Source organism: Oryzias melastigma, linkage group LG9, assembly GCF_002922805.2.
Source record: "Oryzias melastigma strain HK-1 linkage group LG9, ASM292280v2, whole genome shotgun sequence".
NCBI lineage: Eukaryota > Metazoa > Chordata > Actinopteri > Beloniformes > Adrianichthyidae > Oryzias > Oryzias melastigma.
The window spans coordinates 895,295-905,838 of NC_050520.1; the positions used below are offsets into that span (position 1 = coordinate 895,295).

Consider the following 10,544-nt stretch of genomic DNA (forward strand, 5'->3'; position numbering starts at 1 on the left):
TTCATTCACAAACTCAAAGTCTCTGATGTCATAATGGTCACACGCATGCTGCGGTGGGAGTATCATAGTCTGGGGCTGCTTTAAGACCAGCCCAGCCAACATTTCAATGTGGGCCCCATATGGTTCACCTTTGGCTGAATTGGTGGGTCCCAGGTGGGTTTGTGTGGGGGTCCCAGGTGGGTTTTGTGTAGGGGTCCCATGGTGGGTTTGTGTGGGGGTCCCAGGTGGGTTTGTGTGGGGGTCCCATGGTGGGCCCATCTGTGTTTGACCACCCTGGCTGAGGCGGGGACTCTGGTCTGGGCCGCAGGGTTCCACCTGAAGGAAACTTCATTCTTACCAAAGTCAGTAAACCACATGTGTCAAAGTCAAGGCCCGGGGGCCGGATCCGGCCCTCCAGGTAATTCTATCCGGCCCTCCAGATCATTTTATGTTATTGTTATTAATGACCCGATGTTATCTTGAGCTCATTTCTAACTTGTATAATTTTAACTAAATATATTTTTATGGAGAGAAAAATATTGAAAGTTATTTAAGGTTTAATTAGATTTATTAGGGAATAATATTCCTGCATTTTTATTATTCATAATTATGTTCAAAAGTTACAGTTTTAAAGTTTGAAAAATTGGCATTCTGCAGCTGTTTGGACTAATTTAGCTAATTTATTATTTTTTTTTTTATGTTATTTAGGGTGTTTTGGAGATAGGCTAATATTTACACGCTAGTTGTTTTGGTTAATTTGGGCCTTTTTTCCGTTTTTTTAGGCTGTTTTTACAGCTACATGCTAGTTTTTAGGCTAATTTGACATTTAGCTGCTATCAGCACTAGCATCTTCAGCGGCCAAATTCCGCTTCCAGCATTCACACTAGTATTATCACAGGTAGTGATATATATCTAGTTCATGATTATGTAAAAAAAATTACGGTTTTAAAGTTTTAAAATGTAGTTTTAGAGTGTTAATGAATGTTTATCCTGTTGGTCCCGCGACCTAAAGTGTGTTTTGGGTTTTGGCCCCCCTGCAGTAAAGGACCCAGAGCTGAAGGTCGGGATGGACGAGGATCTGCTCAGATTTAGCTGCAGGCTAACACACACGTTACCACAGAGGGACCAGCTCAGTGGCCTTGTGGTAGAGTGTCCGCCCTGAGACTGGAAGCTCGTGAGCTCAAATCCCAGCCGAGTCATACCAAAAATGGGACCCGGTTCCTCCCTGTTGGACACCCAGCATTAGGGGCGGGGTCAAACCCCCAAATGGTTCTGGAGTCCAGCTGTGTCTGCAGCTCACCACTCCCCCAGGGGGGGGGGGTCAAATGCAGAGAACTCATTTCCCACACTGCAGTGCGTGACCTTTAACTCTATGGCGCTCTGTCAGTGAAACAGGGGCGGATATCACGGGGGGGGGGCGCCTCTTTGTTTCTTATTTTAACGTTTATGATTATTAACACAAATTGAGACGCGTTGTTCATGAAATTTTCAAACCCAACCCCTCCCCCCTGAAGCCATCACAAACAAAGGGGTGGGGCTTAAACCTTCATTCATACATTTATTTACAAACAGCATTTTTGACAGACGTCACATTAGAACAGGATCTGTTCCTACATTTACATCTCATATTTGACATCCATGCTGTTGGCATCGCCGCCGCCGTGGTCGCCACGCTCGGCGAAGCTTCAAAGGCAACATCAGTGGAGACGCGGCCTGGAACGGCGCAGCTTCTCTTTGGCACAAATGTAAACAAACTCGGGTCCAGAAGTGGAGTCACGGCACCTGGACGTGGACTGGACTCAGCTCATCCCGGGATCTTCATCGGTCTGAGGAAGACGACGCCATGACTCTTCAAGACGTCCTCAGATAAACGAACCTTCTCCATCTTCAGGAGACTTTGATCATCAGGGACTGTGTCTCCGAGTCTGCAGGTCGCACCGTGCAGACAGACACGCCCCCTCATCTGCTTTGACACAAGGCACTGTCTGGAAAACCAAAGACCAGAGCAGATCAAACCGTTAGGGGGCGCTGTTTATCTGGACGAGATCCTCAAACGTCTTTCCTCTGAACACGAGGCGTCCTGAAGATGAAGTGAAGATCATGAACGTTAGGACCGCGACGAGTCATCGATTTCTATTCCTACCGTCCAATCAGATCCTTCTGTCTGAGGTAAGTTCCTAATCAAATCGACCAAGAATGGAGGCTAGCTGAACCTCCACCCACAGCTCCACAGAGGACTGGAGCATCAGAGCTCCGCCCCCTCGTGGGCGCCACAGGCCGAGTTTCAGACTCCGAGTCTGAGAGCAGGACGGAAAAGAGCCGAAGAAGAAAAGCCTCTGGTCCTGCTGAACCTCCTGCTGCTCCTCCTTTACCCAGCATGCATTTCCAAACTTCTTCATAGTTCTCAATTCTTCAAATTCTCACTGAGGATGTTTGGTTCTCCTCCAAACACACAGACAATCAGCACCTCCTTCCTCTGGTTCTCCTCCTCCCTCTGGTTCTCTTCCTCCCTCTGGTTCTCCTCCTCCCTCTGGTTCTCTTCCTCCCTCTGGTTCTCCTCCTCCCTCTGGTTCTCCTCCTCCCTCTGGTTCTCCTCCTCCTTCTGGTTCTCCTCCTTCCTCTGGTTCTCCTCCTCCCTCTGGTTCTCCTCCTTCCTCTGGTTCTCCTCCTCCCTCTGGTTCTCGTCCTCCCTCTGGTTCTCCTCCTCCCTCTGGTTCTCCTCCTCCCTCTGGTTCTCCTCCTCCCTCTGGTTCTCCTCCTTCCTCTGGTTCTCTTCCTCCCTCTGGTTCTCCTCCTCCCTCTGGTTCTCCTCCTCCCTCTGGTTCTCCTCCTCCCTCTGGTTCTCCTCCTCTCCTTGGAGAGTCTGTCTGCGTTCGCACTGAAGTGAACCGGACCAGAGTTCCCCTGAGGGAGGACAGAGACCTCCTTCTCTAAAGGAGCAGAGTTCTCCTGTTCGGTCCAAACCAGAGTTCAGGTGAACTTTCACATCTGCAGAACCAGGAAGAACTACCACAGCAAACCAGACCTGGATTATACCAGAACTAGCCCAGGGCTAAACTTGGATCAGACCAGTGCCAGATCAGGTTCAGACCACACCTGGATCATAATAAAATCTGACCTGGATCAGAGCAGAACTAAACCAGGATGAGCTTGGAACCAGACCAGGATCAGACCTGGAATAGGGTAAAACCAGTTCAGGATCAGAGCAGAACCAGACCAGGATCAGACCTGGATCAGAGCAGAACCAGAGTAGGATTAGACCTGGGTCAGGGTAGAACCAGACCTGGATCAGAGCAGAACCAGAGTAGGATTAGACCTGGGTCAGGGTAGAACCAGACCAGGATCAGAGCAGGACCGTGGCTGCAGGTGTGAATGGACCCTCACGTTAACGTGGATGAAGTTCTGCTCGTTTGTCAGAACTCGTCGCCTTCCTCAGACTCATCTCAACACCGACGACATAAAAAGATCCAGCGGAGGAAAATGTTTCTTGAACCGACATCAGAACTGTCCTCCTAGGAGTTAGACAGCCCCCCCCTGGTCGTCTCTGACTCCTTAAGGCGTCAGAGTTGATGGCGAGAGAACATCAGAAACAAACTGAAGACTGGAGACATGCATGGATCAGATCAGCTGATCTCCTTTTTTCTTTGGCAGTGGTCCCTCAGCAGAACTTTGGACAGCGTCCTCCTGGTTTTACATGAGGGTCTCTCCTCTGCGCGGGACTTGAACGTTTGGACTCTCATCTGCCCTCTTCTGCCGGACGGCTTTCGGACTTCAGCTTCACGAACTCCTTGGCGACCTCGTCGGACGGCCGCTGGGAGAGGATGCGCATGACGGTCGTGCCGGTCTCGTCGGTGTGAATCCGCGGGCCCAGCGGACACCAGCACACGCAGCTTTTGCGGTTGGCCACGTCCCGCAGCTGGACGACGGCCACGCCGACCACCCGATCCGCCCGGCCGAAGCAGTAATCCTTCACCGTCAGCTGCAGCTCGTAGCAGTCGGGAGTCTCCTTCCCGAGGACGCTGCGGAGCACACAGACGGTCAGCCGCCGGCCGGAAACTTCTGCACGCTCTACACGGCATCAAACTCACAACTGGAAGGACTCGTTGAACTTGGCCGTCCAGCTGTTGTTCTTGGACTTGGTGGCGAAGCGGCGCTTCTTGTCGGCGAGGAAGGGACCGACCATGGAGACCTCGGCGAAGGGTCGGAACATGCCGGACGTCTGCCACTTCATGTCGTTCACCGCGATCACTGGGGGCGGGGGCAGACCGAGCGCGTTAAATATGACGGCTAACAGCTAATGACAAATACCTAACAGCTTATGGCTAACAGTAGCTAAGACCTACATGCTAACAGCAAATGACTATAAGCTAACAATTAACGGCTAATGACAAACAGATAACAGCTAACGGCTAACAAATAAAAATTTACAGCTAATGAAAATGGCTAGCAACTAATGGCTAAGTGCTTACGATTAACTGCTAACATGTTACGACTAACAGCTAAAGACTAACAGCTAGCGACTAACACCTAATGGCTAACAGCTAATGACAAACGGCTAAAAGCTAATGGCTAACAGCTAGTGACTAATTGCTTAAAGCTTGCAACTTACAGCTAATGGCTAACTGCTAAGGACTAACAGCTAACGACTAACAGCTAATGGCTAACAGCTAGCGACTAACAGCTAATGGCTAACAGCTAATGACAAACGGCTAAAAGCTAATGACTAACAGCTAGTGACTAATTGCTTAAAGCTTGCAACTTACAGCTAATGGCTAACTGCTAAGGACTAACAGCTAACAACTAACAGCTAATGGCTAACAGCTAATAACAACAAAAGCTAACAATTTACGGCTAATTTCTAATGGCTAATAGGTAACAGCTAACAACTAACAGCTAAGAATTACCTGCTCATGACAAACGGCTAAAAGCTAATGAACAATAGCTAACGACTAACAGATAACAATTTACGATTAATGAAAATGGCTGACAGCTAATGGCTAAGAGCTTATGACTAACGGCTAAAGACTAAGAGATAGCAACTATTAGCTAATGGCTAACAGCTAACAATTAATGGCTAATGACAAACGGCTAACAGCTAACGACTACGTAGTCGAGGTGAAAAGCTAACCCCGTCAGACACCTAAACAATGATTAAAGTAAAAACACGGAATAATCACTGCAGACATCTATGTGAAGATAAAATCAAATTAAAAAAACAGGAAACTATCTGAAGAAACCAAAAAACTGAAATGAAGTGAATGTCTGTGAAAAGCTGATAAATGCAGAAAATCAAACAGATGAAAAAATACATGAAGACCAGAAGGTCAGAGGGTCAGAGGGCCAGAGGTCATTCATCCTATGGAAGGTGTGAAAGACTCAAATCCACTTTAGTTTCTGTTCAGATTTCAGAGCTTCAGTGCTGCTGAACTGATGTGTTTTCCAGTCTGGGATTTGAACCCCTGATCCCTCCAGGACTCGGCCTTAGGCTAGTTCAGGTTAGCGTGTTAGCAGGACCTCAGAAAAGCATTTTGACTCAGAGCGGTTCTCCTTCAGGTCCTTCATCTTAAACAAAGGTCCTTCAAACCTCAGGAACCGTTCGGGTTTCTCACCTCGGATGGCGACTTTGCGCTCCTTCCCGGGAATCATGTCGATCTGCAGCACGGCTTCTCCGATGGGCTTCTCCACGCCGGAGCCTGGAGAAGAGCAGACACATTCTGACACGGATCCTCTACAGGGAACTCCAGAATTCCTGATCCAGATCTTCTAAAACCAGATCTCCTTATCCAGATCTACTAAAACCAGAATTCCTGATCCAGATCTTCTAAAGCCAGATCTCCTGATCCAGATCTTCTAAAGCCAGATCTCCTGATCCAGATCTTCTAAAGCCAGATCTCCTGAAAATTATCTTCTAAGCCCAAATCTTCAGAATCAGATCTCCTGATCCAGATCTTCTAAAACCAGAATTCCTGATCCAGATCTTCTAGAACCAGATCTCCTGATCCAGATCTTCTAAAACCAGATCTCCTGATCCAGATCTTCTAGAATCAGATCTCCTGATCCAGATCTTCTAAAACCAGATCTCCTGATCCAGATCTTCTAAAACCAGATCTCCTGATCCAGATCTTCTAGAATCAGATCTCCTGATCCAGATCTTCTTCATTTGCCGCAGGAACAAATAAGAAGAATCTAATTCTGCTAGAAGGAACTGGCGTTTAAATCGGTTCCTAAGCGGATTCTGACTGAACTTCAGAACCTGGAAGGATGATGGGAACCCTCACCTCGATCTGGTCTGACTTTCTCATTTCCTGTGATCCTGATGCCCATCCCATCATGCACTGCAAACAAGTAGAAAATGATCAGGACAAGTTTTCACCACAGAGCCGCATCAGACAGAGAGTGTGAGTGTGTGTGATTGAGTGTGTGGTTGTGTGTGGTTGTGTGTGATTGTGCATGTGTGTGTGGTTGTGTGTGGTTGTGCGTTTGTGTGTGGTTGTGTGTGGTTGTGCATGTGTGTGTGGTTGTGTGTGGTTGTGCACCAACCCTGTGAGTGCTGCGTGCTGACGAAGGTCTTGATGAGGGCGTCGGTGGTCTGGGAGTACAGCGACAGCGCGTACCGCAGTGACGCCAGCTCTGGACTTTTCTCCACGAAGGTCTTCTTCAGCCCGCTTCCTCCAGCGTGGAAGTATTGCTGAAAGACAGGAAGTGACGTCGCGTCTTTAACCTGGAACCATCAGTCACTTTTTCAGAGTCAGAACGGTGGAACTGAACGTTGGGGTTTCTCTTTTTACCCCACAGCTGGGGCGGCTGTGGATCAGAGGGAGGGTGGTCACCCTCTGGTCAGAAGATTGCAGGTTCAGTTCCCACCCGCCCGCCCAAGTGTTCTTGAGGAAGACACTGAGCCCACATTCCTCCTGGTGGTTACAGGTTTGTGTTCGACAGCGGAGAGTGAAGCCAGTGAAGCGCAGTAGAAGTATGACGTCTGTCAGCTGTCACACACCAACACGTCAGACTTGATCTCCACATTTGACCTCCAACTGGGTCCCGTTTCAGTCTTTGGTACGACTCGACCGTAGTTTTGAACCCATGACCTTGCAGTGTCAGGGCGGACACTCCACCACGAGCCCACTGAGCTGGTCAAGAATACCCCTTTAACCATCTAAACACTTATTGCTGCGCAGGGAGAGGGTGGGGTTAGTAGCTGTTGCTCCGCCCACCTTGATGGTCTCCAGCCCCGCATCGATGATCAGACACTGTTTGGGCGTCAAGGTTTTGGTTTCAGCTCCTCCCTGCAGGACAACAGATTCCATCAGCAACACAAGCAGAAGGAACTGAAACTTTTTAATGAGGATAGACTTAACTACGTACCCCCCCACCCCCCACCCCCGGGCATTTAAATCATTTCCTGTTAAATTCTAGCAGTTCTCCTCTGAAGCCCCTAGTGGTCGATCCCAGAACTGCACGTCCTTCTGAACTGAAGTCTCTGTTCAGGTTTGTGGCGTTTCCTCAACGTTTCACTTCCGTCCTCTAAAGGCAGAGATGTGTGGATGGTTGCCATGGTGACAGATGCATATGTTTTTAGGAGTGTTTGAAAATTCTAAAGAGCATATAAACTCTGTGGCTGCCTCCTCGTCAGGGGAAGACAGATGTCCACATGCCGAACCTTTATATTAACGTCTGACATAAAGTCAACCAGAAGGGGGCGCTACAACTGAAAAAGCCAGACTGAAGCTTCCTCCAGACCTCCAGGTTGTTTTTCCTCTTTTGAAGGATGGAAAAAAAAACATCTTCTTGACGGACGGCTCAGAGTTTCTGACACGTTCTGATCTTCTTCTCTAAACTGATCTTTGGAGGAGAACCAGAATCCCAGGTTTGGTGGAGCGTCTGACGTTACCTTCAGGTTGGACAGTCCTTTGGCTGCAGTGAGGATCTGGGCTCCCTGGAAACACAAGATCAAAGGCCTTCAAAGACATGCAGAGACCCCGCCTCACCACAGGAGGGCAGCAGAGAGCTGCAGGGGAGCGAGCAGACATCCGGCTTCAATGATCTCCTGTCCTGGAGAAACTTCTGAGGTTCTCCTGAAGTTCATTCCAACTTTTCAACCTGACAGGAGATTATTGAAGCTGGAAACTGAGTACGGCGGTACCAGAGGAGAGCGGCTGATGGAGACGTTTGGGTTTCCGTACCAGGCTGTCGTTGCTCTGAGGAAGAACGATGGTCTTCTCCAGGCTGCTCAGGACGATCTTCCACAGATCCTTCAGAATCCTCTTCAGGACCGTCTTCTCACAAATGTCAGCGAAGATGCTGAGACTGAAACAAAGATGAGGAGATGAAGGACACCTGCGTACCTGGAGGTCCCACCTGAGCCTCCATCCTCCACATACTTCCCATCCAGGAACTCCATGAGAGGCCGTAGCATGACGTCAGCGTCAGCCTCTGCTGTGTCATGGTTGGCGGGACCTCTCATCTGGTACAGGAGCTCCGCCATCTGACGCATGCAGCCATTAATGCGACCCTGGAAACTGAGCAAGAAGAAATCACGGACCGTCACACCTGCACAGGTGTGTTAATGTCCACAGATCGTCACACCTGCACAGGTGTGTTAATGTCCACGGACCGTCACACCTGCACAGGTGTGTTATTGTCCACGGACCGTCACACCTGCACAGGTGTGTTAATGTCCACGGACCGTCACACCTGCACAGGTGTGTTAATGTCCACGGACCGTCACACCTGCACAGGTGTGTTAATGTCCACAGACCGTCACACCTGCACAGGTGTGTCCCGCTGTGTGCACGAGTCGGGTTTGGTGTTACCTCTTTGCAAAGATGGTACTGAAGCTGTCCAGGACGCCGCTGAGCTTCATCTGCAGATCGTTGAGGATGTCGGCCGCCTCCGTGTCCAGCTGGAACAAAAGAGCAGAAGAACGTGGTTGAAGGTCTCTGAAGATCCGACACAACCTTCTGCTCTAAAGTTCTGTCTGCTGTGGGATCTACGGCCGCAGGAGCTGCAGAGGAAACATCTGCTGTTTTTGACACTTCTATTTAATTCTGTTTTTAAGATCAAAGTTCTCTGACCTGCAGAAGTCACTCACACATTCCATCTGCATTAAGGGCGGTCCATTTAAATAGTTTATGAATATTTATGAAATATTATCTCAAAATTTCACAGAAAATTAGCAAATTCAAAGTTGAAATGAGCAAAAATGTCCTCATAAAAACTCCTGAAAATGTTTTCCTTTTCTTAAGGAAAAACACAGAACTAGAAGCCAAACAAAAAACAATAATCTTCAAATTCATCTCTAAAAAACCTTCAAGGAAAACAGAAAAACTGAAAAAGGTTGACTCGATGAGAACATTTAACAAACCAGCTGAAAAAAGATCATTGAAATAACTGAAGAGCTGGCCAAAAACTGATAAAAAAGATGACTCACTTCATGATATTAACGTTAATTCTACTTAAACTTCATTCTGAATCCATTCCAGCTTCTGCAGTTCAAGTTCTAATGAGTCTGAACTGATTTAAGGAGGAGGTTGAACTGACAAATGCAGTTCTTCTTGATATCCTGTAATACAGAAGTGAACCATGTGACCATGTGACCATGTGACCATGTGACCATGTGACCATGTGACCATGTGATCAGAGGTCCAGCAGGAGGTCGTCGGTTGGTGTTTCCTGACTTCCTTTGAACCATCAAATCTTTTCATGTCAGATTTCAGCTCGAATCACAAAAACAAGTCATCTGCTCTGAGATTTCCACACTCCAAACGAATCTTTAGGTTTTACGGCTCATGATGCAAGCTGGGGGCTTGTCCGGGACGTTTCTCAAAGCTTGGTGACACACAGACGTAAAGAGTCGGGAGATGAAAGCATCAGCTCACATCAGCAGACAAAAAGCTTCACTCGTTCCTCTCAACATTTTCCTGCAGCTGCTTAGAAACATCGACTGGAACAAACAGCTGGAGCTCAAAGGAGGAAGCAGAACGTAAAACACGGAGCGAGAGTCGGAACTTCGAACGGATGTTTAGTCAAAAGACGAGTCGGAATCTGCTGAAAGGATTCCTGTGGTGAACGCAGCGTCTGGGGGTTTTCTATGAAACATCTGCTCCTCTTCCTTCTGCTCCTTCAGAGGAGACTCAGATCTCCTCCTAAAGCTTCATCCACAGACCAGAACCCTGATGCAGCTTTTCCCACCCTTCTTTTGCAGGTGGGCGGAGCTTATCTCAGCTGTCTTAGTAAACGTATTTCCATCTCTGTAAACCACTTTTTTTGTTTTATGCTTCCTGTTTCCTCACTGCTGAACCGTCTATGCTGCAGTTTCTAACACTTTTGGAGGAGAAGTTTAGTTTGGTCAGGTCAAGTGAGGAGCTCCTAGAACTAGCCCTCCTCTTCAGAGTCGTGGCTGTGGTGTAGCGTCTGCAGGCTAACATGCATCATAATCTGAAAGATGGTCTGAGCGGTGAAGCTCACCGCGCTGCAGCCGGCTCTTTATTCTAAGCACTCATCAATAAATGTGTTATTAGCTAGTAGACAGCAGGCAGGCTGCCAGCATGCGGAACGGGGGTGGG

General features: G+C 48.3%; 1 protein-coding gene across 1 annotated transcript in view; it reads right to left on the bottom strand.

Annotated features, from left to right (window-relative positions):
• Nucleotides 1-3,593: 3,593 nt before the first annotated feature.
• The window catches only part of LOC112136336 (protein unc-13 homolog B), a gene marked incomplete in the record, with an annotated part of 71,577 nt that continues 64,626 nt past the window's right edge, over nt 3,594-10,544 (bottom strand). The window contains 10 exon segments of the mRNA XM_036213481.1: nt 3,594-3,998; nt 4,068-4,227; nt 5,589-5,672; nt 6,258-6,314; nt 6,520-6,667; nt 7,194-7,265; nt 7,871-7,915; nt 8,163-8,286; nt 8,361-8,498; nt 8,793-8,881. Of these exon segments, the coding sequence (XP_036069374.1) occupies nt 3,716-3,998; nt 4,068-4,227; nt 5,589-5,672; nt 6,258-6,314; nt 6,520-6,667; nt 7,194-7,265; nt 7,871-7,915; nt 8,163-8,286; nt 8,361-8,498; nt 8,793-8,881 (1,200 nt within the window).